Below are 27767 nucleotides of genomic sequence, written 5' to 3'. Positions count from 1 at the left end.
GCTGTCACTGAAGACTTGTGCTATTGTCAGGACTTCTAAACACTACATCTGTTAGAGCTTCAATTAAGCAACTTACCCTTGCTGTAATTTGGGCATCCCAGCGGCCCATGCATGAAAGGTGTGGGAACCTCTAAGAGGTGGGATCCCATGACAGGTGTTTAGGTCATGGGGTGCGTCTTAGGGTTTTACTGCTGTGAACAGACACCGTGACCAATGCAAGTCTTTTTTTTTTTTTTTAAGAGTTTTTTTTTTTTTGTATGTGAGTACACTGTAGCTGTCTTCAGACACACCAGAAGAGGGCATTAGATCCCAATACAGATGGTTGTGAGCAATCTTGTGGTTGCTGGGAATTAAACTCAGGACCTCTGGAAGAGCAGTCAGTGCTCTTAACTGCTGAGCCATCTTTATATCCCCCAACCAATGCAAGTCTTATAAAGACAATGATAATTGGGGCTGGCTTACAGGTTCAGAGATTCAGTGTACATTATCATCAAGGCAGGAGGAGCATGGCAGTATCCAGGCAAGCATGGTGCAGGCAGCGCTGAGAGTTCTACATCTTCATCTGGAGGTGGAGGCTGCTAGATAAATACTGACTTCTAGGCAGCTAGGATGAGGGTCTTAAAGCCCACACCCACAGTGACACACCTACTCAAACAGGTCCACACCTACTCCAACAGGGCCACACCTACTCCAACATGGTCACACCTTCCAATAGTGTCACTCCCTGGGCCGAGCATATACAAAGCACCACAGGGTGCATGCTCTTGAATGTGGTTTCTGAGAGCCTGGCTTCCTTCTCACTCTATGTCTGGCCCTGAGGTGAAAGGTTTTGGTCTGGTAAGTGCTTCTGCCATATTTTGAAGCTCCCACAGCAAGTTTCAAACAATGAGGATAGTTGATAAAGGCCTGGGCCATCTGAAATTATGAGACAAACCTTTTCTCTTGTTAAGATATGCCAGGTATTTTGTCATAGCAATGGAAAACAGATCCACACATCCCTCTACTTCAACAAATGCTTCAAGAGAATTTGATCTTGATATTATCACCACTTGGTGGAATTTGAAGTAAGCCCATGTTAACAGCTTGTAGGTGGCCTGGGTTTGGAGCTTCTACATAACTCCATTGGCTTATTATAACACAATGTACTCCTTTTAATACTCTGGTTTTCAGAATGTCAGCCTTGTATACCAGTGCTGTGCATCGACTCTGTGAGGTATTCTGAATCTAGGGTGGAAGGAAACGATAGATAGGGGAGCCTGGAGCCCTTGGTCCTCAGGAAAATCACATCCTTGAGAAGGGGGGAGAGAGAAGAAGCACTCAGAAAATGAAAAGTCCCACACAAGGTGTGTGTCATAATCAGGACTTGAGGAGATATGGGAAGATGAAGTCATTGCCAAGGGAAAGAGAGAAAAATAAGGAAAGATGTTTCCAAAGGAATGGGTGTAGATGTTTCTCTGGAACCTTCTTAAGCCCTGTGTCCATCAAGGATAGGGCCTTTCCTAACCATCCGGCCTTAGTCTCTCACTCTGTCTGCTGCTGATATCACTGAGGACATGAGTCCTGGATGTTCTGCCCATGGTGCCTCTGGGCATGTCCTTACCCTCCATCGCCCTTGGGCTCTAGCTGGGCTGCACTGGCTGCTGTCCTGTCTTATCATAGGCCTTAGGGTTAACCCTACCTGGACATTACCTAACTTTGGGACATTGAGAAGTGCAGCCACATCCAGGAGAATGTCTAACTTCCCAATTAGAGGTGAAGCTCCTCTGCAGAAGTTTTTCATGAGTCAATAGAGAGTGGGCCTGGATCCTGGATCCTGGATCCAAGTCGTTGTGTCCATGTGTGAGGTACACACAGCCCAGCCTTTGGGGGGGTCTGGGATAGTCATTGGTTATCCCAGCTCACCTCTCCATCCTGCATCCTTCTGAGTGTGCTTAGTGGGGCCTGATGATGTAGTTGTGAAGTGAGGACCACTTGGCATCTCTTCTCTGAACTCTCAAGCTGATGTAAACCTGCTCTCTATACAGGTTGTGGGAGCTCCTCTCTGCTACCATCTACCTTGCAACAGAAACCGGTGTGGGATTCCCAGGAAAACTGTAAATTGACTGAGATAGTCACATCCTGTCTTGGTTCTAAGCCAGCGAGTTCACAGCAGCCAATCCTGGCTCTCCAGTGTTCTGCTGCAGGAGAGGGAAATGAGAATTAACCCATCATGAAAAACAAAAAGTTGCTGCAAAAATAATCTTTGTTTTGTGTATGCAGGTGTGAGTGTGTGTCTCTTTGAGTGTGTGTATCTTTGAGTGTGTAATGTGTATGTATATGTGTGTATATGTATGTGAGTGTGAATGTGTGTAGGTATATGTGTGTGTGTATGTGTGAAATGTGTATGTATGTATGTATGAATGTGTTTGTGTATATGTGTATGTATGTGTGAGTGTATGTGTGTGAATGTGTGTGTATGTGTAGGATATATGTGTATGATATATGTGTATGTGTGATATGTGTGTGTGGTATGTATGTGTGTGTGAGTGCGTTTTCTTCAGTGGCTTCTGCTGCTAAATGTGGTGAATTGTCCTCTCTTTTTTTTTTTTTTTTTTTTTTGGTTTTTCGAGACAGGGTTTCTCTGATAGCCCTGGCTGTCCTGGAACTCACTCTGTAGACCAGGTTGGCCTCAAACTCAGAAATCCGCCTGCCTCTGCCTCCCAAGTGCTGGGATTAAAGGCGTGCGCCACCGCGCCCGGTTGAATTGTCCTCTCTTAATATCAAAATATTACCCTTCATTTAGGTTTCTTCTTCTTGTTTTCATGTATAGCTGTTCTTCAGCAGGTGCTCAGAAGTGTACACAGCCTGAGGGGTGGTCACACCCTTCCTTTGTAAATAGAGAAGAATGGAGAGGGTGGGGATTGATCCAGATGTTTCTTCCTCTGTCTCAGTACCTCCGAGGGATTGCCATGTAATTGCATGGCCTCGTTGTTATCTAACCACACGCTGTCTTGCTAACTTCCTTTCTGATCTCCATGCGTGGGAATGAGATCTGGTTGTCTGTTCTGTGACACTGAGGATGCTTCTATCTACAGGAAAAAGACAGCCCAGATCAAGCTGCCTTTAGTCAGAATGCTTAAGTACTGAAAAGTCCACTTACATAGTTTCAGTCTAGCATCAACTCAGCCACTCTGCAGTGTCCCACAGACCTGGTTTCCTTTCCCCACGCCTGGCAGTGGTTTCCCTTAAACCACAAGCTGATCCCTACTGATCCCACATAGCTGGCAGCCACTTTCCAGTTTTATATATCGTTCAGTGTCCATGAAGAGAGACTCCCCAGAGTCTAAAAGGTTTTACATGGGCCATGTGTCTGTCACTGGAGTTAGAAGAATACAGTGCACTGATTGGCTCAATCTAGATCACATGATCCAGTTCCTGGGGTTGAAGTCAGCAACCCCAAAACCCAGAGACCCCTGGAAAGGGATTTTGACTGGGTGGAGGGTGAACAGGGTAAAGAAATTGCTCCTCCGCCCATTGGTTCTGAGGACTGTGGACCTTGTTCTTCTGGGTGCTGTGGTATTTAGTACTGATGCAAGGAATATGTCTCTGAAGGCAGACTCTTGTGTGTTCTCTACCAATATTATTCTTTCCACCTCTCCCTCTTTTCCTCGTTCTGTGTCTAGATGTGCAGAAGAAGAGTTTGTTGAAACAGGCCATGTGTGAGTGCCTGAATTGGGAGGGAAAAAAAATATAGACAGATTGGCTAGCTATCTATTTAATCAAATGTGTCAAAGGAAAGAAAGGAAGAAATCGAGAAAAAAGAAAAGAAAGGAAGGAAGGAAGGAAGGAAGGAAGGAAGGAAGGAAGGAAGGAAGAAAACCTTACTGTTTATGGCATTGCTCAGAGGGAATGGGCTCAGTAAAGCTGCACCGTGCACAGTATGCCCACCTCCCTTGTTTATTGTCGAACTTTTGAACTTCCCCATGTTATGTCCTTGCCCTGATCCTGCCTTCAGTGAACCTTAAATGCTGTTCCATCTTTCTCTGCCAGTGGACAGTTCGCAGTTGTGAAGAAATGTCGTGAGAAAAGTACCGGTCTTCAGTATGCGGCCAAGTTCATCAAGAAAAGGAGGACCAAGTCTAGCCGGCGGGGCGTGAGCCGGGAGGACATCGAGCGGGAGGTCAGCATCCTGAAGGAGATCCGGCACCCAAATGTCATCACCCTGCATGAGGTCTATGAGAACAAGACAGATGTCATTCTGATCCTGGAGCTGTGAGTGTTCCCTGTGGTGTCTGGAAGAGACCATGGGGAGGGCATGGGGCTGCATGGGCTATCGTTAACCCAATTGAGCCATCCTTGAGAGAAGCCCTGAGCTGTGTGCCTGAGCCTGAGCTGCCTGGAAGATGCAGCTTCGAGTAACTAAGGAACACTTGATTTGCAGAGGGTCCCCGAATCTTGGGGCTCACCCACTCTGAAATTCATCTTTGTTTGCCAATAAGCACATTACTTAGGGGCTTCTCCGTAAGCTTCACTCGTGTACCATACCGTTTTCCTTGTCTTTTTCCTCTCTTACTCCATCCTCCTTTCTCTTGTTTCTCCTTCCTCCTCCTTCTTAATCTTTCACACACACCCTGCTTTTAACTGTGGAACTGTCAGCGATAATTACAGGAAGGATGGAGTTGAAGCTGAATGCTGAGACGTGATTCCGGGACTCTTTAAGCATGCTGCTGCTTTTCCATCTTGCCCATCTGATGTCGTGGTGGGCAGCCTGATTGATAAGCATTGTTCTGAGCCAGTTCTGGTTTCTACCTCCTGCCTCTCCCTTTCATGGATCCCTGCCTGCTTGTGCTGTGTGGGGGGTGGGGGTGGGGATGGGGGTGGGGGGACCCATTTCGATCAAGGCCAGCAGCCCACTCTTGCAAGAGAGAGGGGAAGAAGCCAGCCGAGGGTTCTCGGGGAGTCTCTGTAGGCATTTTGGATGTCCACTTGGGGAAAGCAGGATGGGTGGAGCTCATGCCCTGACAGCTGATCCCGGATGATCCTCAGGGGCCACAAGTCCCATTCAATTCCTTGGAGCTTTCTAAGTTCCGGTGTGCCTGCCCACTGTTTGACTGCTCCCTTTCTTTGTCTATAAATTAGATGGGCATACAACTCCTTTAACCTTTTGTGGTTTGGGGGGAATTCCTGTCCAGTCATAAATAATGCCAAAGGAAGGGTTGCACAGCTATGGTAAAGTTAACAGGCATAGTCAGGTAACTCAGGACAGCCCAACAGCTCTTCCCACACTCTACAAAGCTCCAGTGTCCCTTGGGCTACTTTCTAACATACCCATCTCCACGTCCTAACTCCCAAATGTGCCAACAGAATGGTGCAATGTGTAAACTCTGAGACCTGCCCTCCTAACTCACTGTGAGATTTGCACACATACTATATTCCTTTAAAAACTGCCTAGTAGCCGGGCGTGGTGGCGCACGCCTTTAATCCCAGCACTCGGGAGGCAGAGGCAGGTGGATTTCTGAGTTCGAGGCCAGCCTGGTCTACAAAGTGAGTTCCAGGACAGAGAAACCTTGTCTCGAAAAACCAAAAAAAAAAACAAAAACAAAAAAACAAAAAACAACTGCCTAGTAGCACTCTACCACCCGGATGGTAGAGTTTATTCTTCTATTGCCCAGTGGATATGTGGGCTTCCTCTAGTATATCATAGTCAGGAGTAGAGCAGTCCTCAGCACTCATAGACTCATGTGAACACATCTCCCCACCCCCTGGAGTGGGGTTGCTGGGGAATGTGGACATCCCACCAGCGACTGCCAGGCTTGTTTCCTGGAGTGTCAAGTTTCACTTTCCAGTCTCCCCAGCAGTAGGGAGCTTCAGTTGCCCTGCCAGCACCAATGCTGGCAGTGTTGATGTTTTTAATGGCACGTATGTACCTGGCAGCGTGCAGCTTTGCTAATGGTGTGGCGACCTTGAGGACAGCTTGCGAAAGTTCACTTGGAGCAGCAGCAGGAAGTGAGAAGGAAGGTTATAAGGATGGTTCCCTCATCATGGGGTCAGGAGCATTTTCATAGATTCCAGTGGCCCCACATCATGTTCTTGCCATTTCACCTCAAGTATATGCGTAGCTTTGGTGGTTCTGATATGTGTCACTGACTGAGCTGTAAGGCTGTTCAGACATTTGACTAAATGCTCTGGGTAATTTTAGATGAGACCTACATGTGACTTGGTTAGATCTAGTGAAGCAGACAGCTCTCCCTAGGGTGGGCGGGCTTCATTCAATCAGTGACGGCCCAGTTAGAGCAAAATGACCAACCTCCCCTCGAGTAAGAGACACTTCTGGAGCTACCCTGCAGGCATCTGAGGAGATATCTCTGATGACTCCTGTCAGTGTAGATACTATTTTTCTGTTTGTGTGTTCAAAGCACAGTGGTCAGACTGTAGGCCAGGCTCTGCCTTCGTGTTCTTTGCAACCCTGAAAAGTAACTTTAAGTTGATAAACTTCTCTTTTGCCACTTGCTTTGTGGTAGAACAGTCTGTTCATAGTAGAGCTACCTACTGTAGCAGCTCAGTGCAGAGTAAGCATGAAGGAGGCATAGGCTACATCCCGCAATCACGACTTCACATCCTCCACACACCATTGTTCTTGGAGTCACGCTGAGGCAGAGATCTCCTCTGCCTGTATTATTGCCCACTCACATCAGTGCACAGTGCACACACTACAAAACTTTGGTGTGTGCTTGAATCATTCTGTAACTCACTTGCTTACCTGGTAAGTGGCAAAGCCAACTTAGAGAACTTAGTGTTGACTGTGTGACTTAACTTTTTGTGACTCTGCCAAAATGCCCGGGACAGTCAATTTGAAAGGAAAGAAGGTTTTATTTATTTTTTATTTATTTATTTTTATTTTTTTATAGTATAGAATAGAGTTTATTCAGGCCATGGGGAGGGGAGTTAAGAGGGTAACAGAGGCAGAGAAAGGCAGAGAGAAGGAGAGAGTAGAGAGATGGGGGCCGGCTATGGCCACGTGGAGAGAGGGGACAGGTTTTACTTTTTGACTCACAGTTCAGAGTCGTCAGTCCGTAGTTGCTTGGCTTTGTCACGTGAAGAGGCAGCATGTCACAGAGGTGAACACTCGTTAGCGCATATCTGCTCTTTCCATGGTGGCCAGGAAGTAGATAGAGAGTTAGGATGGGCTGGTTATTCTTGTACCCTTGGAGGGTACCCTCTAGTGACCTCACTTCCTTCATTAATCATCCCTCCTTAAAGGCTCAGCCACCAGCCACTAGCATCACACAGACCACATGGGCTTCTGGTAGACACTTCTGATCCATGTGTAAACACTAATGCTGTCTCCAAGTGCCGGTGGTGTCAAGGTGTCAATTGGACACACTGGCTTACATAGCATTGCACATTGGTCTGTAGCACACCAAAGGTGTTTGTCATTGGAGTTTAAGATCTGGATTGGCCAGATCTTTCAAGCTCTTCTCTTCTCTTCTCTTCTCTTCTCTTCTCTTCTCTTCTCTTCTCTTCTCTTCTCTTCTCTTCTCTTCTCTTCTCTTCTCTTCTCTTCTCTTCTCTTCTCTTCTCTTCTCTTCTCTCCTCTCCTCTCCTCTCCTCTCCTCTCCTCTCCTCTCCTCTCCTCTCCTCTCCTCTCCTCTCCTCTCCTCTCCCCTCCCCTCCCCTCCCCTCCCCTCCCCTCCCCTCCCCTCCCCTCCCCTCCCCTCCCCTCCCCTCCCCTCCCCTCCCCTCCCCTCCCCTCCCCTCCCCTCCCCTCCCCTCCCCTCCCCTCCCCTCCCCTCCCCTCCCCTCCCCTCCCCTCCCCTCCCCTCCCCTCCCCTCCCCTCCCCTCCCCTCTTCTTTTTTTTAAGTATAATTTAGGTTTTTTTTTTTGTTTTGTTTTTTTGTTTGTTTGTTTTGTTTTTTCGAGACAGGGTTTCTCTGTTTAGCCCTGGTTGCCCTGGAACTCACTTTGTAGATCAGGCTGGCCTCGATCTCAGAAATCTGCCTGACTTTGCTGGGATTAAAGGCATGCACTACCACATCTGGCCTTGTTTTTTGTTTTTTAGTGTAGACAGCATAATTAGTTTATAATATTTATTAGAAGATTAAACAATATGTGAAAGCCACCTGCTGTGGCCTTACAGAGGTCCCAGTTTGACAACATTTCATGTGAGCAGTGGCATCAATGAACCACTGCCATAGAGGAAGCCACCTTAAGTAAGAGTGGAGATTGAAAGCCCTAGAGGGTCCAGATTTCCCTGAAAGACACGACAGAGAGTTAGCACTAGGAAACAGTTTAAAACATTGGACAGTGTGTGCAAACATTAGTTCCCAAGAAATAGCATCCTTTAGAGTCTCCTGAGAGGCTTACAGAAGACAAGGGTTTTCACCCTTTTCTAGAGTTTTATTTTAGGGACTCAAAGATGGTGGTGGTACACACCTTTCAATGCCAGCACTTGGGAGGCAGAGGAGGTAGATCTCCTTAAGTTTGAGGCTGTCCTGGTTTACATAGTTCCAGGACAACCAGAGCTACACAGAGAAATCCTGTCCCCAAATAAAATAAAAAACAAACAAAAAATTAATAAGTAATTAACAATCTTTGATACAGGGCTTCATCTCTCCTGGGCTAGATTTGAAGTGCTATGTAGAGAGAATGACTTATAACTCTCAAGGGGATCACAGGTCTGCACCACTAAGCCTGGCTTTGTGTTTTGCTAGGGATCCAGCCTGGGGCTTCACGAACGCTGTATGCAAGCATTTGGCCACTGAACTGCATTCCTAGCTAAGTGTTCTGATGAAGATGCTGTGCCAGCTTTGGGCCCTGTCTTTTGAGGAGATGCTAGTGGTTGGGTTATGCCCCCCATATCCAAATATATTGAAACTCTTAATAGTTTCTCAGAATGTGACTTTCCTGGGACAAAGGGTGGTTTCCAGTGTGGTTAGTTCATTCGTGGTCAGGCTCGAGTAGAGCAGTGCATTCATCCAGTGTGGCCGGTGACATTATAAGAAGACCCTGGGCAGACTGAGATGCAGGGAGGATGCTGGCAGATAGAACACTGGAGAGATTGGTCACAGCCAAGGAGTGGTTGGAACTTCTTCAAACGAAGGGAGCAGGAGAGACAAGTGTTGATTTTGGAATCATGGCCTCTAGACAAGTGGTAAATTGTGTTAAGCCTCTCCCGTGTGTGTGTGTGTGTGGTGTGTGTGTGTGTGTGCAGACATGCACCTATGCGATTCCATTCCAAGTGAAGGTCATGAAAATAATGCTTTTTAAAATTTAAATGGTTACAGTTTATTATATTTTAAAACTTTTATGTATGTATATGGTATACAGGTGTGTGTTTGTTTCTGTGTGTGGGAGCACATGCATGGCTGAAAGCGTATGTGTGAGGTCAGAGTTTGGTATGGGCGTCTTCCTCTATTCTTCCCATAATCATAGTTAAAAAAAAATCGGGTCAATATAGGATTCTAACCACATTTACACATATTGTACTGTGATATTAACTGCATGCACACTGCTGTGCCTGATCTTCAGACAATTCTTTTTGACAGACTAAAACTCCTCCCCTGTTAAACAGCAGTTCTTTTTGGCTCTTTGGGTTTGGCCGGGTAGGAAGTTCTGGATGAAGTTGCTCCTGACAGGCGGATTGTATGATTGGATACTTTCTGTAAGATCATCGCCTGTTTATTCCTTAACCAAACGCGGAGGTGCAATCACCTCTGCACCGTCCTGCGCTGGTGTGGTGCGGACACTTGGCTAGCTCACCCAGAACTGGGAGAGTGTTTCAAGAGACAAAGTCTAGTTATGAATAAAGTGTTTTTAAAGTGATGCTTCTAGGCCAAGTGGTAAACAGGAGGAGAAGCTGAGAGGTGTAGGAACCCGTCTCTCAGGCACGCCCTTCCCACTTCTCCTCTGCAACCTGATTCTCGATGCTCTCTCTTGCTGGCACACTTGTTTGTTTCTCCCAGCAATTGCGCTCCAGTGACTTTTTGAACCTTTGCTTTTGCTCACGAAGGCAATTTCGAGAGCTCTCCTGGCACCCCACCCCTCAGAAATCTCTTATTAGGCAAGACCAAGCAGAGAACTCAAGAGCATTTGGTGTCAGCCTTAGCCTTTCACAACAGATCAGCTCACATACAGGAGACGGCTTTCCACTCAGGGGTGCTCTTGAGAGCTAAAACCCTGTGTGCACGTTTCTCAAGCTTCCTTTATTCTCGCCAGGCCACTTGACAAGTGTTCCTTATGTGATTAATCGGTATCTTTACTCACTGTGTGGACGGCTTGGTTCATGGATGGCCATGTGTATCTGAGCTCTTGGATATGCGTTCACTGTGTGGACGGCTTGGTTCGTGGATGGCCATGTGTGTCCGAGCTCTTGGATGTGTGCTTTGAATGCTCTCTGCACTGTCTCTTGTGTTATCTGGAGCAGTGTGGGCTCTGCATGAGCCATTTACCTTGGTTATGGGGACCCCCTGATTATATGCAAGGAAGGTATGATCTCTAAGGTTTGGGGGACTTGGGGTACAAGTAGCTTTCCCCTGTTCAGGGGCTGCAGGGTCTGCCCTCTGCATGGTGCCCATGACCTCTTCACACTGCCTCATCACAGGGCTCTGTACTCTGCTGTCTTGGTGAGGTTGTCTTGGAAGCTGCACACCTCGAGGCTGGGACTGAAGCAAGCCCTGTGGAGTTTCTGTCTCAGTCACGGGCTGCCCTTATTTGGGGGTGCTCTTGAGGCTTCACAGTGTGCTCCCCCTCTCCCTGAGGCTTGAGGGCTACAGCTTGGGGATCCAGGCTCAGCTCACACTTTCTGCTTCCTCTATACCCAGAATTCTTGGATGGTATTTGAGTCACAAGAAGCTAGAGACAGTACTCCCACAAGTTGGTGCTCCATAAGAGAGCATGAACACCTCAGACCTTGGGACCATTGCTTTATTAACCAGGGTCCACAGCAGGTCAGCAGCAATTTTTCCAGAATTATCTGTAAGCCCCTTGGGCCCATCCTTATAAAACATTGTTTAGAAAGTAAATGGAAAAACTTCTAGAAACATCCATGCATTGCTCTTCCTCCTAATTTTTATTTCCAAATAATTTTTATCTCACCTCTTCTTGACTATCTTGGTTATTAAAAAAATATATTTTTACATTTATTTTTATTTTTTGAGAATTTCATATATGGGTACTATGTTTACATACATTTTACTCCCACCAACTACCCCTATAACCCCTCCCTCTGAACATCATGACTTCTTCCATATATATATATACATATATATATATATATATACATATGTATAGATATATGTATACACACACACACACACACACACACACACAATCCCACATACATAACCTGCTGAGTGCATTTAGTGTTACTTGTATGCATACATGTTAGAGTTGACCACTTGCTGTTGGATAACCTATTAGGGAGCTCGTCCCTGAAGAAGATTCTCCCTCTCTCAGTAGTCATTTATTCCCTGTAGCTTTATGGGGACTTGTGAGATTTCCCTAACCACTTGGGATGTCAACTGGTGATGTCACTGTGTAAGTCATGCTTAGGCGGCCATATTGTTAAGATTTCATGTGTGTAGCTCCTTGTCACATGTAGCAGACACTGTCTCATGGTGGATTTCCTTCCTGGTCCTCTGGCTCTTACAATCTCTCCAGTGTTTCTTGAGCTTTAGATGCAGGTGTTGGGACCGGGGGCCCCATGATTAGGTGTTCTCTGCATTTTGACCGGTTGTAGGTTTTTGTGATGATCTCCATTCGGATATCTTTTAAATGTATGGAACGTGGTTTTTAAATAGTGTGGCCGTTTCTGTGATGCCAATGAGGAGAATCAGAGCCATAGCACAGCCATAATCACTGTGCACTTGTCTTACTTGACAGCATCAGCAGCATTTCTAGACTGTGCACGATAGCAGTTCCCAAGGACAGCCAGCATAAGATGCCAAGAATGCTGCTACAGTGTCAGATTTGCAATACCGGAGGAGGCTTGGACTAATAGACCCTGACCCTCCCTAGGTAATAGTGTCTGAAATAGCTTGATGGAAAAATTCAACTAGAACATATTTCAACATAAATGACTGGTGTAATGTTGGCTTCTTTTAAGGTGGTTGCAGTTGGGTAGGATTGTCACACGCTGCATTTAATAAGAGAGCCAGAGGGAACAGGGAAGCTGTATATAATCTATCCCACCTCATTTCTGTCAGCCATCATAGGCCTTGCCTGATACAAGCTCATCTAATCTGTGTGAGTTAGGTCAGCACCACGTCCAGATCATGAATGCTGAGCCCAGTCAGTCCAGATCCAGGGTGTGGAGGCTGGAAATCTCACAGTAGCTTCCCAGGGAGGGATTACTTTATGTGTGCTTTCTAAGCCCTAAACATCCATACGCTTAACACACCTCACTCTTCATGAGCTGGTGAGGCACTTCTGGCCACCTCCTCAGGTGATGCTTCCCGGATTCTAGTGCCCGAAAACCACATCCACCTCAGTGGATGTCAAAGAGGACTCTGAAAAGACAGCCAGGACTCTGAGGACTTTTGGTCTTTCTACTTCTTTTTCCTGCCCTTTCTCCAACTTCCCTGAAGTGGGGGAAGGTAGACAATGATGAGGTGGCAAGGTGGGGCTCTGCTGTCACACTTGCATGTGCACATGTGTGCCCTGTCAACAAGTTCTTTGGAAGACAAGATGATGTCCTCCTTTTATGTGCCGTACTACTCAAGACTAAGCTTGGCCTTACAGGGTTATGTCAGGTCTAATAGAGCGTGGGCAGCATAGGGGATGAAAAGGCAGGGTTTGACTTCAAGACCGCAAGCTGACCCAGCAAGATGTCTTTCATAATGAGTTAATAATTTTTTACTTATGTGAGTGCCATAAAAATACTTGCAGTGGAGTTTCTTAGAGAGTGGTGTGTGGAATCAGTCTGAGTCTTCCTACGAGGAAGCAGGTGGCACACAGACCATTGTGAAGCTCTTTACCAAGGGTTGTCAACTTTATGCTTCAAGGAAAACAAGTGTTAGGAAGCGGTGTGCTACAGCCACTAATGGCAAGACATTTTTCTCACCCCTGGATGGCAAGGGGGTCAGGAGGAGGTGCCTGGGAACCTGGAAAAGGCCAGCTAACGAGGGAAGGAAGAAAGATCTGAAGAAGTGGGTTGTAAGGGAGTTCTTTTGATTTTTCTGATCCCATGAGACTGAGGTGGATTTCTGGGACCCTGTCTCCAATGAAGTCCTTCTACTGAAGAAACGTTCACTTATCCCTGAATGAGTAAGAACCCTCCTTTCAAAAGCAGTGGACCCTTCAGAAATTCCAAAGGAAGGCACACCTTTTGGAGACCTGTCTTCTTTTCCTTTTCCCCATTTTCTTCTTCACTGAAAATATTGTTGAAATGGGGAGGTGGAGATGGGGAGACCAAAGCAGAGAAGTCTGGACTTTGGCTGCTTTAGAGTCTCATTGCCAGGGTGATCACCTGCTGGACCGTCAGCACATCTGTCTCCTCTACCCCCTTGGATTTCTCTGTCACTTGAACAGATGAGAGCTATCCACACGCATTGGAAGGGATGAGAGCCATCCATTTCCATCAGAAGGGATGAGAGCCATCCACACACAGAATGGTTACAATAGAGGCTATGTTGATGGAGGCAGGAAGCAACCTGTACCTGTTTGTTTTTCTTCTTTGCTAAGCCTCCTTTCATCTTCAGATGAGTTTACTATACCCTCTGTTCCCCTATGGTAAGTAAAAGGGCTTCTGTTTAGGCTGACTAAAATGTGGCACACATTGCTTTAATATGTATGCAGTTCAAGATACTTAACCATTGCCTTCTGGTGTATTTCTGACCCCCAGGAAGACATCACTAGGTCTCTCAGAGGCCCACAAGCATCCTCATCAACAGCCCACCCAATGGATCTCCTCAAACTTCAAATGGTCTAATGTGAGCTTCTGGTCTCCTTGCTAACCCATGGTTCCCATGCCTCTTTTTTGATTCCTATCTATTATTCTGCAACTTCCATAGGTGTGTTTTATCTCTTCATCATCTTTAGAAGTATATTGACCATTGCATTTATGTGTGTGTGTGCTCTCTGGGTTGTGCTAGAATTTCGTTTGTTCTGATACACCAAACACGTAGGAGATGTGCAGGTTAGCACAGTGCCTAGTAAAAGTGGCCCAAGTCCTGGTGAGTCCAAGAGGCTAGCAGGGAGAAGGCTTTCTGGTCCTCAGGAACAACAGCAGTGAGGGGCCTGTCTAGGGTGGGCATTGGGGGTGAGAAGAAAAAATGTCTACAGCGTTGCTGCCTGAGGCCTTTGCGACTGTACTGGCTGGTTTTGTCAACTGTGTCAACTTGACACAGGCTGGAGTTATCACAGAGAAAGGAGCTTCAGTTGGGGAAGTGCCTCCATGAGATCCAGCTGTGGGGCATTTTCTCAATTAGTGATCAAAGGGGGAGGGCCCCTTGTGGGTGGTGCCATCCCTGGGCTGGTAATCTTGGGTTCTATAAGAGAGCAGGCTGAGCAAGCCAGGGGAAGCAAGCCAGTAAAGAACATCCCTCCATGGCCTCTGCATCAGCTCCTGCTTCCTGACCTGCTTGAGTTCCAGTCCGGACTTCCTTTGGTGATGAACAGCAGTGTGGAAGTGTAAGCTGAATAAACCCTTTCCTCCCCAACTTGCTTCTTGGTCATGATGTTTGTGCAGGAATAGAAACCCTGACTAAGACGGTGACCTACCATGCTTAAAGTAATCTTCTCTAATGGGAACAGGCTGTTCACCAGCACGGAACCATAGGACACTGTATTCCTACTGAGCATGTGCTGCTTTTGACAGTCTGACTAGAAGGATGGTCAGTGGATGGATGGGACTGCAGGCGTGAAAATCTTACTGTGATGCTAGATTTATGTCACCGGGATGTGGGTAGCTGAACTTGCCATAGACATGTAGTATAATCCTGCCCACCATGAAGCAGATGCTAAATCAACGTTCATAGAAAGAAATCAAGATGGCAGAGGATCCAACAACTGCTTGCTTAAGATGGAGTCCTTCTTTCATGCCCCTGGACTATATTGCTGAAAGGGACATGCTGATCTCGTCTCCGTCTTTGAGCGGCTCTTGTGGGGGTGGCTCTCTACTCTCAGCTCCATCTTCTAGTAGGACAAGGCTGCTTCTTCCCTTTCCTTTCAACATGGGTGGTCAGCTAAAGGCTCTCTTCACTTGTATATACTCTGCAGGGTTCCGAATTTTTTTCCTGCCCTGCCCTTGATCCCCATTATTAACTCCAGGGGCTGGGCTTCTTAGCACGCAGATGGTTAACAAGGGGGAAGTGATGGGAAGCCTCTGTACCCACAAGTGAATTTCAGTTCTAAAAATCTTTCTCTCCCCCCTTTTCTTCTTCCTCCTAAAAATAATTCCTCAAAGTGAGGGGAGGGCCTCCTGTGTGCCCCTGAGGAGCTCAGCTCTCCACATGTCTGTCTCAGGGACAGCACGACCCTTTACATTCATTTGCTATGTTCTTTCTGATGGGCTGGTGGCTTTTCAGCCTGGATTTCCAGGTCATTATCAGCAATCAGCAGCTGTCATTTTAGTTCCTTCGGTGGAGGTTTCAACGGGGTGGGGAAGGAGGAGCTGAAGTCTCACAGCCCCTGGATAATCGCTTCCCCTTGTGTCCAGCTAGACAAGATAAATTGGGTTTGGAGTCATCCTCCATCTACGACTGTCTTAGCTTGGTTTACGTCCCACTGGCCTTTTGTTCTAATACCGATTATAATTACCCAAGCTGAAGAGAGGTCTGGCTGCCCCAGCTTCTCCGTTTGCCCCACTTTCGATTGGCCTAATTCTTTCTGTGGGTTTCCAAAGCTTGGGCCGAAGCCATTAAAGTAAAAAGAGCCTTGGCATATGCTGCAGGGCTTTCTGGCTGTTGGGTTTTTCATTTCCCCTGGAATGAGTACTGTAGTTCAAGCAATCTACATGGCCCAAGTGCCCGGGGGATCTAGTCACCTCCTCCACAGTCCTGCCTACAACAGTGCTGATTATGAATATTCTTCGGTACTTTGATGATGGCCATTGATTAGGTCACCGGGCTAAATGGATGAAGGTATCTCTGCTAGGAGATGACTGTTTCCAGGGTACCATGTTATAATGTGATATGGCCTCTTCCTCTCAGTATAATATAACCCCACTCCCATCCTGGGGTCCCTCACATGAAAGTGTAGCCTTTACCCTCTCCCCAGTTCTAGCTCTGCTGATCTTGGGAGAGGTTCTAGAGTGTGTAAGAGGTGGGAGGTTAACCAAAAGTTAGACCTTATGATACAACATTCACGGTGTCATTGCCATGAGGAGGTGAGGACTATGTTGTGATGTTGTCTTTCCTGGTCGCCAATGCTCCGGTAAACAAGCCCATTAGACTTATTGGTTCACTAAGTTGGACCTGCTTGGAACCTTGACTTTGCTCTGTCACCTGTACCACAGCTGGTGAATAGATATTTGTTCACACCCCAGGGAACATTATATAGTACCAAGAGCCCATACAGACGTGAGTGCCGAGGGCCCATGAGTCTCCCTCTTCACACCTGCAGTCCACATGTCGTGACATAACCATGGTACGTTGTGGTATCCTGAGGGACATGTGTTTCCTTGTATGCTTCTTGTCTGATACTCTGCTAGTGAAAATTGTCCTCTTTCCTAAGGGAAACTGCAGTGTGAATCTCTGCATCTAAATTTCTTAAGAGAGAAGAGTCTTTATTGCCCTGTATGTGTATTTTCCTCCTCTCTTCTCTCCTTCCCTCCTCCCTTCTGTGCTGGAGAAACAGAACCAGGGCCTAGAGTACTCTAATTCCTAATACTGAGTCACACTCCCAATATAATGAAAATTCTGATGATTTCCCAACTGTACCTTTCTATTAAAATATACTGCCTAAGACCATATATAGATTTTGGACTTGATGGAAATGGTGGCCCAGCCTCATGCTTTGAGTGCACCTTCTACCCTGCTAGCCAAACATCTAGGGATTCACTTGGACCCCAGCCTTCCTTTCTAGCTTACCTGACTCTGCTTTTTTCTCATCTGAATTTGCTCTCGACATCACCTGACATAGATACTTGGAACCCTTACCGACAACCTCTTCCCTAGCTCAACTGCAAATGAACCTGGGAAAGCCCAAGTCCAAAGCTCCTAATGGCAGTGACTAGAATCCTGAAGTTCTGCTCACTTCACAGTAACCCCCTAAGGCCCCTCCAATCTCAGATATATCAGGCCATTGTCTACAGAACTATGAATTGTTCTTGCAGTTTTTGCCTGTTTCCAGCTGAACTGATGACCTCTGTCATCATCTCTGTGAGCTTTAAACAAACATTTCATCTATTTGGGAGTATTTTCATGCCAGCTCTCGTCCATTCCTTTCCCCCCTTGCGTCCTTTCTCCTGTTCCTTTATAGACATGGAAATGCAATCGGAGAATCAGAAAATGAGCAAGTGTTCTGAGCCGGGAAGTGCGGGTGGGAGAAGGGCTGTGGTTTATGCCAGTCCATTGTAGGTGTGACAACCACCTGCTTGAGATGCCCTGCAGGATTCGATGTGCTGTCCAGAGTGAGCCTGATGTCCTACCTCCCAGGAGCTAGGAAGTGTTCCTCCTCCAAAGGTGTCTCGGTACAACCTGTCTTTAAACGGAAAGCATTGTTCAGGCTTAACCATCCTGGTGATCTGTGCAACGGCTAGAGAGAAAGCAGTCTTTTTACTGAAAGAGGAAGAGAGAAAGAAAATGGACTATGCTTGATTGCTTGGCCTTGGGCTTGAGTGTATGGCCATCTTAGTCAGGCCTTGGCGAGGCTTTCTGGGAGCTGGAGGGACTTGGGGCTATGACTTGGGACATAGGACAGCTTCTACATCCTCTTGGCAGCTAACAGGTATGGTCTGGCCCACCCGCATGGATGGAGCCTGCTGCTGCTGATAAATCATGATGCTTTTCTGGCATTGTGTCTTCGTCTTAATGCTGAGAGAAGGTCATCATTCTGCCTTTTCATTCGTTCATGAGAACGATCGCCAGGAATGAGCAGTTTTCCCCATCGCCCGCATTCCTCATCCAGGATGGTAGAAGACAGGGTTCTTTTTCAAAAATCAGATTCATTTATTTATTTCCTTATTTATGTGGGTGTGCAAGTGTGTACCTGTATACACTCACTCGTGGAGAGTTCAGGGGACAACCCCCTGGAGTCACTTCTCCTTTACCATGTCACTTTCTGGGATTGAATGCAGGTAGTCAGTCTTGGTGGTGCTGCCTTTGTCAAGGAGCCATCTCTTGGGCCCTCATAGAGACATTGTATTCCAGGATATCAAGAGATAGTGAGCGAGGGCTTGTGTAGGATTCTTTAAGGGCCATGACTGAAGTGACACAGAACACATCACCTTCTGCCACACTCTTGGCTAGAATGGGGCCTGTGCTCACATGTATGTACACATGAGTATGTATGCATGAAGGTCCATAGAATCTTAAAATGTCAGAGCCGAACTTAAAACATCAGAGCCGAATGGGAGCTGAGATGTCCTTGTCTTAAGCACTTCCTCAGTGTGTGCCAAGGTCATTTTAAAGACCGTATTAAATGCCAATTCTGGGGCCTAGTCAAGCAGGTGCTAGGAAATTGCATTTAAATGTGTCCCTGATCATTAGGTTAAGAGAACTGCAGGACTGAGTTGTTCACCCCCTCATTTATAGACAATAAAATTAGGGCCCAGTCACCCACATCTGAGACCACAGTTGGCACTGGGCATTCTTGTACTAAGGACCATTCAGGCCCCTGGCGGGCCACTCCCAGGCCTGTGTCCCGGGGCCTGTTCATAGCAGAGCCTGTTTCTAGATTTGTTGATGTCCTCTCATCTCATCAGTGGGACCAGATGAGGACATGCACCCCATCCTCGGGGAATCCAGCAGCTGCCTTGAAAAGAGCCAAGTCTGGTAATTAGGCTGCCATTGAGAGCCCTCAGCATTGTAGGCTGCCCAGAGCGACTCCAGAGTTGAATCCAGTTACATTCAGGAAACGTGTTACCAAAAGTCAGGGACTCTCAGTTGTTTTTAATTTAGAGACCTGAATCTTGCAAAGTAATAATTGGGAGGAATTTTAAAATGAATTTTCCTACAACCTACAGACTGTGTAGCTACCCAGGAGCCCACGGTGCTTTTAAAACTGTACTGTAAAGAATCCTTTCAGGAGGCTTTGCTGGCGAGAAAGAACTTCTGTTCCCATCACTTGGTGGAGACAGAGAGTGCCTGTGAGCTTGTGCTTCATAACTGTGTGTGTGTGTGTGTGTGTGTGTGTGTTAGTATTGGAATTTAAAGCTCTGACTCAAAGACCTAATGAAGAAGGCTCAGCTTGCTCTAAATCTGCTCTGCAGATTGCTCCTCGCCCCTTCCATCAATCTTCCTTCTTAAACAAAATATGAAATCTGGAACAAAAAGTTAAAGTACCGAGGGCTGCGCCAATTTCCTTCTTAGCCTTATTTGGAGGATCGGATACTGAGCATGTGTGTAGAAGTGTCATCTGTGTATGGAAGTGTTGTCTGAGAAGACCGCAAACAAACATCCAGTCACTCGCTACCTTCTGAAATAGGAGGGATAGACACACTGTTAACAGTGTGCATTGGATGTCCAAACCTTTCCTGAAGTCATTTGGCTTTGATCAGTTTGAAAAATGACTGAAAGAAGCAGGAGGTGCGTGTCCAAATCTTCCACTCTTCCTGCATCGTTGTGAAGGAAGATGCTAGCAGCATAGAGGTGAAGGAAGGTGAGCATGGAACCAGAGGTGAGCATGGATGAGTGTGTACGTATGGGTGAGGCGAAGGATGGATGTATAAGTAGGAGGACGGATGATAAACACAGGGCATCCGGAGCACTGGTGGGCAGTCTGTTTTCCAGGGGGACAGTTGGCTTCCGAGACAAGCTGCAACATAGACCATGTTTTGTACAACATGAGATTTAAAGCCATGTCCTGGGTGAATTATAGACAGAGATAATTAGACCAGCTGGGGCCTGCTTTCCATTGCTGTAGTTAAGCAGTACCACCATGTATTTATTCTTGGGACCTTACTATAGGGGTCTGGTCATTCTTGGCTCTCTGTGGTCAGAAGGCTGCAGACGGTAAGTTACTTTCACGTAAAGACAGAAGAAAGCAAGTGGTGACCAGACTAAGAGACAGAGCTCAATCAAAATGGTGGATGTTCCAGTTAAGGGCACCCAAACTTAGTGGAGTGTAGGTTGGGGTCTTGGGGAGCAACGGCTGAGGGGAGGGATGTAAGATCTACATTTAAGGATTGGACTTGGGAAGGAGGAGGTAGTGGTATGCGGACAGACAAGGCAAGTCGCTCTGCAGGCTTGAGCTCAGCTTCAGCGGATCAACAGGAATCCTCCCCCAAGCAGGGATTGCCCTGGGGAGGAGGAAGTCATCCTGGAGACCTATTCCAAGTTGTGCTGGGATGACTTGGTCATTATACCAAGGTCTGGCAAAGTCCTGTCCAGCAGCTAAACTCAGATTGCCCCCTGCTTTTGTTAATAAGGTTTTACTGGAACATAGCCACACACAATCATTCACACGTTACTCTTTTTTTTTTTCTCTTTCACATTGACATTGTGCTGGTCGAGTTAAGCTGAAATAGACCATGCAGCCTAAAGCATGCAGTATTTCACGTATAATTTTAAAGAAGTGTGACAGTCCCTGCTTCAAGGCCCCAAGTTCATCAGCTGCTGGATTAGGTAGCTTCCTGGAAAGAGCCATGGCCTTGATTTCAGGAGCATTCTGCACAGAGAAGAGCTTTGGGGTTGGGGCAGGCCAGTAGCTCCACTGAGTAGGGTGACAGTAAGTCCTTCAGGGACAGGAATGAGTGGCTCCCATGGGTGTCTGCTAACCTGGTCTAAAATGGCTGCTCGGGTTTTCTCACGAGTTCTGGAATGTATCCATGGACAATCTCTGATGTCTGTGCTTGCTCTCCCCTGGGTAGGATGATCCAACTCCGAGATCTTCCCTGGGGCTCTCTAGTTTATTCTCTGTCTCTGTCTCTCCCTCTCATTCTCCCTCCTCCTTTTTCTACATTTAAAAAAAAAGATTTATTTATTTATTTATTCATTCATCCATTTATTTAATGTATGTATGTATGTATGTATGTATGTATGTATGTATGTATGTGAATACTCTATCACTGTCTTCAGATGCAGCAGAAAAGAGCATTAGATCACATTACAGGTGGTTGTGAGCCACGTGTGGTTGCTGGGAATTGAACTCAGAACCGTTGGAAGAGCTGTCATTGCTCTTAACTGCTGAGCCATCTCTTCAGCCCCTCTGTGGCTCTCTCTTAGGAAACCTCTATGTGTTTTGTGGCTAATCACATATATTGTCCTACAGAAGGGACTCAGGTAGGATGATCCCCATTACCTATGAAGACTACCCTAGACTTGGCACATAGTCACCTCTGAGTTGTCCCTGTAGCTGAAGTAGCCATAGGGCTGCACTCGACAAGTAAAGAAGGGAAGATGGCAGGATCTATGTGTAGAGCGGCAAAGTGTAGGATCCTGTCTAGCCATCTTTAGAAGACAACAGTGGCCGTCATCATGCCAGAGCCAACCACCCACGTGATAGGGGGTTGATTTGTGTATACATTTCGAACCACCGCAGTGCTGTGTGGGTGGCTTGCAATGGCCACTTGAGAACAGCTTTTGTCCCACTCTAACTCCAGAGAGCTATTGTTAAATATTCCAGCACACTACTGCTGCTGTGGGAGGAATTTTAGTTAGAAGTCAAGCAGGAAGAAAGACAAAAGTATTTGCTAACCATACAGGGCCTAGATGTGCTCAGGAACCTCAGGATAACTCTATTAAAAAGTGTGGTTGGCCCCTTGTTGTATAGGAAAAGAATCTGAGTCTCCACGAGGCTGAGCTACGCCACAGGGTCTGAATAGGGATCACCCATGTTTATTATCCTGCCTCACAGAGGCTGGAACTCCGGGTGGGCAGAGGTTTGACTCTGAAGAGAAAGAGAAGATGAGCAGGGGGTTGCTGGGGAGAGACAACCACTGAATAGGACAGAGCCCAAAGCTCAGGGCAGCAGGCACAACGTGGGACAAGCAGGAAGAAGGAGGGGTCGGCAGGGTTGCTTACTATAAGAACCTATCATCCTGTGCGCTGTACCCAGCCCTGTAGGCGCAGTAAGACTAAACACCAACAGGGGCACCAGACCACAGCCAGTGTTTCTCGTGGGCAGGAAAAGGTGTGGAAGCATAACCAGTGTCAGTTGAGGCAGAGAGAGGAGTGAGGGGGAACAGCTCCATATCCATCAGGGAAAGGCCCCCTTCTGTTTGCTCCTGTGTTCCTTCCTTCTTCCTGGGAGGCTTAGCAAGCAGTCCAGCCCTGGTGTGGACTAGCTGAGAGCAGAGAGCTTTCAGATCTGAGCCTACCAGGCGTCCTGTGTCCTGTGCTGTGGGGACACAGCCTACTTCCTTTATTGTTCAGGACTCTGCCTTGTCTCAAACTTGGGCAGTATTTAACAATCATCCAACATCTTTAACCCTAAACCCGCAAGGAATTATTCTGTGACTCCCAACTGATGGGAATGTGAAGCCCAGAGAGAAGAGATATCTTCAGGATGCAGGGCTAGCTGAGAGAAAATTCAGATTTAGTGAGTCAGAGTACTAGCTGCTCCGCTATAGGACCAGGGTTCAGTTCTCAGCATCCACTCAGTGGCCGCTCAGTGTCTGTGACTCCAGTTCTAGGAGATTATATACCCTATTCTAGCCTCCATGCCACCAGACCTGCATGTGCTGCACATACATACATGCAGGTACAACATTTATACCCAGAATAAAATAAATAGATCTTAAGGTTTATTTCTCAGAAGGAATCTTACTTGGATACCCTGAATCTGGACGTGCCCAGTGTGGATGGCGTCTGGATGGAGAGGGGCGACCCAGAGAGCATAGAAAGGCCAGAGGAGCAGAAACACCGATCCATCCATCCCTTCATATGAGGTCCTTCGCCATTTCTTGTTTTCCCTATATTTCCCTGTACTTGAACGATTCCTTCTCTTGCTTTGATGCAATACTACAAAGGCATCACACTCTGTTGGGGAGCAGTGGAGGACAATGGTCAAGGGCATTGCAGAGCCACGAACGTAATTCCCAGAACTGGTCTCAGAGTGCAGCAGGGAGAGTCGGGTACCTCACTGACGAGGTTCACACACTGTGTTGGCTCTTGCTGTCCTCTGGAGTCCCAGGCCTTGTCACCAGCCCTCCAGTGGATGAGGCTTGCTGAAGGACCCTAGGATAAACCCCTGAAGAAGCAGCTCTTGGTGTTTGGAATGCTTGTTGAAAGTGTTCAGTTTTTTACTCTGAATTCTTGGAAACCTTCATGCAGCACATTGGAAAGGCCCAGAATCTGCATTAGCAAGGTGCCCCCAGTTCTGAGATCTGTGGAGCCTGAGCTCAAGCAGCCAGCTTCCAGTGGAAGGCTGAGGAGGTGGGAGAGAAGCTTTCCTTTGGCAGAGAGAGAGAGAGAGAGAGAGAGAGAGAGAGAGAGAGAGAGAGAGAGAGAGAGAGAGAGAGAGAGAGAGAGAGAGCATTAGCATGCTTACACTGAATGGGTTTAGACTCACTAGCTAGGATGTTTATGGGGTTGTCTTTCTGAGCAATAAAGAATATAGCAGTTATGTGTATAATCACATGTAATTGCAATGTTGTGGATAGTTGAACCTGATAAAGATTACTTTATTAAATGTTCCCTGTGATTTGCCATTGGTTAACATGTGGAGCGTTAGAAGAATTTATTCTCTTCTCTGGATGGAAAAGTTTTGAGTCATTACTGTGAGCCTGGTACCCTGCTGGAGGCACTGAGTGTCCCAGAGTCACTGACAGCTCTGGGTTCTGACCGCTGTCCTCAGTACGCTTACTGTCTAGCAGTGGGGAAAGACTTACTGAAGCCTCCACTGGCCATGTACATTGCGGTCTTGCCTAAGGTCATTCATAACAACTAAGATATTTCTTAAATTCATTAGTAAATGTGTTTTTAAAATTGCTTTTATAAGTGTGTACATATTTGCTCATTAAACAAATACTAAGCCCAAGAAAATCCTTACAACACCATATTAAAAACCAATTTAAAGTCAGTTGAAATACAGATTAGGAAGTTGGGGTATTGCTTCCTATCCCCAAGAGTTAAAAATTCTAAGTGGCTTAGTGGTAGTGTTTGCTGAGTAAGCACGAGGACCCAAGTGTGTGTGGCTGCTGGCTTGTGTGACACCCCATGCTGTGGAGTAGAGACAGGTCCCACGGATGGCTGACCAGCCAGTCTAGCCAAAATGAGGAGCCCTGGGCTCAGAGGCTGTGTCTCAAAAATAAGAGAGGCCTACACCTTTGTTGTGAACACGCACGGAATGTCAAGGTCCCCAATTCCTTTTTAACCCCCCAAAGCCTCTCTTTGCTCTGTCCCCTCGTTTGTGAATGTAGCACACTGGGAAAGGGCCAGGAGTGGTTTCAGCACAGCGTCCTGAAATCTTGTCTGTAAGTTGTCTGTCACCTAGGGGAACTAGGTGATGGAGGAGGATTCCCCCTGTTAACCCTGGCTCCTGACTCTCAGTGTTGCAGGAGGTGAGCTGTTTGACTTCCTGGCTGAGAAGGAATCTCTGACTGAAGAGGAGGCAACGGAATTCCTGAAGCAGATTCTCAGTGGCGTTTACTACCTGCACTCACTTCAGATCGCTCACTTTGACCTGAAGGTAATAAATACTGTGTGAGTGGAAGCCAGGTATATGCTTATGCCAGGCATGGCTTTTGTGGCTTGTTGGCCAAGATAAACTGAGGCACCCGGCATTTCCTTCATGTATTTTAACTATAGGAATTATTCATTCAATCATTAAGCTTATTAAAAAAGGAAATTATTATAAATCATTAGCATAGAATGTCTTCCTATAGTTAGAATGCCCAACCTCTGGTTTTGTGGCGTAGAAGCTTAAGATCAATGCTCACAGTCGGGAATCCCTGGTAAGGAGTCAAAGGGGCTTACTCAACAGGCCTTTAAGTAATGCCTGCTCTTGGACAGTGGTCCATTTTTGGCTGGTAGCTGAACAGCTTTCATTCTTCTGTGGCTGTGGAGTTTGGATGGCAAGTATCTTGAGTGTTTCTCCCATTTGATACAAGCCTGGGGGCCTGATTTTTCTTTTTACTACCAGGCAGATCCAACTGTGATCTTGGCTGGGTGTAGTAGGGTCTTGGTGTGGTTGGAGGCAAGACTGTATTGGGGGATTAAAAATGTATAAGCCCCATTTCCAGCAGTCATGGAGCATACTCTTTTTGGGAAAGGAAGATAACACAGGGACAACAGCAAACCACAGTGTTAGATTGACAGGAGCCGAGCCACAGGTTGGTGGAGGCCATTCAGCTAGAACAGGGCTGCAGAGGAGCGGACTGTCCTGTCTTTTGTCTGTAGCAGAGCCGTCAGACCCATGTCTGTGTCCCCCAGTATTTACCAACTCGCACCATAAGGTGGATTTCTGCCAGTTCCTGTCTGTTTGATGTCTTGTTTTTGACCAGGGAGCTGGCAATGCCCACAAATAAGTGTCTGCTGGGCAGCTGCCAGCACCAGGGTGCAGGAGATGACAAGCACAGCCTCGACTTGCCCGTGCTTCTTGGGAATGCAAGCTGTCAAGACGGGCTGTGCTCCTATCACCCTACCTAACTGGAACAGACATCCTAGCCCTGCCTTTTGCTCCCCTTCCTCACCAAGTGCTTTCTGGTCTCAAATTCTTGCCTCAGATCTGCCTCCTGGAGCCCCTGAGCCAAAATCCTGTTCTCCCCACTGCTTTTTCATCTACCTGCTCTCTGGCTTTTGCTTGCTTGTTTGTTGTTTGGTTGCTTGGTTTTTGTCTGTTTGTTCTTGGGTGAAGAAGGACCCGTCTGTCACCTTTTACTTCTCTTTCTCTCTCTCTTGTAGCCGGAAAACATAATGCTTCTGGATAGGAATGTGCCCAAACCTCGGATCAAGATCATCGACTTTGGCTTGGCCCATAAAATTGACTTTGGAAATGAATTCAAAAACATATTTGGGACACCAGAGTTTGTGGGTAAATCTCCTCTGCCCTTGGGCTCCCTTGTGTCTCATCCACAGTCCACTGGCTGAATCTCCCTGGCTCTAAGATCACTCCCTGTTCCTGTTTCTGTTTGTTACATCATGATAAACTGTTGGCCTCTAGCTTTCCAAGCTAATGAGTGTTTGTTTTCTCTCAGCTCCGGAGATAGTCAACTATGAGCCCCTGGGTCTTGAGGCAGATATGTGGTAAGGAGCATGCCCTTGGTGTTGTTTTCTTTCTGACCTATCTGACTATTTTTCTAACATGGCCCTGTCTTTATTTCTGTGTGCAGGAGCATCGGGGTAATAACCTATATCCTGTAAGTATCAAGTCTATCATGCATGCATTCTTCGCTTTTCCCGGAGACTGACCAGACAGATCATGTTGGCTCCTTCAGCTTGTGCATGTTCCCATTAAACATCTTCATCCTGCATGCTCAGAACATATCCATTTTATGCTAATTAGTTTTGGCTTTCCTCAATCAAAATGAATTGCCAGTAATTGTAGCATAATCATGGTGAGAAATCTTATGTGTCCATTGCTGAGAAAATAGAAGAGTTTCATTTTTGGTTCAAATGACCGTATATGGTGGTGTGTTTGTGTGTAAGTGCTTATTAGTGTGTGTGTGTGTGCGCATGTGTGAGTGAGAGTGCATGCATTAGTATGTTTGTACTTGTCAGTGAGGGTGCATAGGTATGTATGATCACTTTATGCTCCACTTTTACTTTTATGCTTTTGAGATAGGGTTTCTTTTTTTCTTTTTATTTTTTTGAGATAAGGTTTATTTTATGTGTATGAGCCTTTTGCTTGCATGTATATATGTACATCATATGCATCCTGGTGCCCTGGAGTTCAGAAGGTTGGATTCCTTGAGCTGAAGTTACAGATGGTTGTGAACGACCATGTGGTTGCTGGCAATTGAACCCTTGTCCTTTCTGGAAGAGCAGTCAGTGCTCTTAACCACTGAGCCACCTTGCCAGCTCTGAGATAGGGCTTCTTTATGGATTAGGGTTTCTTCATCAATTTGGCTACATTGGGTAGCTGCTGAGCTGCAGGTATCTACTTAATCCAGTTGCCCATTGCCCAATGGCCGCTGCCCCAGTGACAGTCACTCACCACTGTGCCCAGCTTTTGATTTGGGATCTAGAGGCCCGAATTCAGTTTGTCATGCTCCCGCAGAGCAGGAACTTTGGTACTTTGATAACCGAGCCATCTCCCCAGGCTCAAATGAGCTCTCAACAGGTTTCCTCTGCAAGGAGTTGATACTCTTGTTCATAACTGTTCAGTATTCCGTGGTGTGTGATTGGATTCTGACGTGACTCGTTGCACACTAAGTCCTGTGTGTCGTTACCCCCACCCCCATCCCTTATAGACCCAGAAGCAGCAGTGATTCTACACGAGTAGTTTTAAATGTTCTGTCAATGAGCCACTTTGTCTTTTAACAGCCTAAGTGGGGCCTCCCCTTTTCTTGGAGACACCAAGCAAGAAACATTAGCGAATGTATCTGCTGTCAACTACGACTTTGAGGAGGAATTCTTCCGGAACACCAGTACCCTTGCCAAAGATTTCATCAGAAGACTGCTGGTCAAGGATCCAAAGTGAGTGTCCCCTCTGCCTGTCAGGCAGAGCCTCATGTGGCCAAGACCAGAGACCAGCACCTGTTCTGTGTCTGGCTGCTTCTTGTCAGTCCCTTACTGTTCCACCTGCC

The 27767-nt window shown here is 46.7% G+C and overlaps 1 protein-coding gene across 4 annotated transcripts in view; it reads left to right on the top strand.

Moving 5' to 3' along the window:
- The window catches only part of Dapk1 (death associated protein kinase 1), a 162779-nt gene that overhangs the window by 91835 nt on the left and 43177 nt on the right, over nucleotides 1–27767 (top strand). For 3 of the 4 annotated variants that reach the window (XM_029468550.2, XM_021179879.2, XM_029468552.2), the window contains exons 3-8: nucleotides 4030–4251; nucleotides 24571–24709; nucleotides 25924–26053; nucleotides 26217–26265; nucleotides 26352–26378; nucleotides 27505–27657. In XM_029468550.2, the coding sequence (XP_029324410.1) occupies nucleotides 4030–4251; nucleotides 24571–24709; nucleotides 25924–26053; nucleotides 26217–26265; nucleotides 26352–26378; nucleotides 27505–27657 (720 nt within the window). Of the gene's footprint in view, nucleotides 1–4029; nucleotides 4252–24570; nucleotides 24710–25923; nucleotides 26054–26216; nucleotides 26266–26351; nucleotides 26379–27504; nucleotides 27658–27767 lie in introns of those variants that run through there. The other variant, XM_029468554.2, reaches the window with a different exon arrangement.

This window comes from Mus caroli, unplaced genomic scaffold (genome assembly GCF_978045245.1).
Source record: "Mus caroli unplaced genomic scaffold, Mus_caroli_1 scaffold_15, whole genome shotgun sequence".
In the NCBI taxonomy this organism is placed as follows: Eukaryota; Metazoa; Chordata; class Mammalia; order Rodentia; family Muridae; genus Mus; species Mus caroli.
The sequence above is the reverse complement of the archived record's forward strand: the minus strand, read 5'-3'. Positions and strand labels throughout refer to the sequence as shown.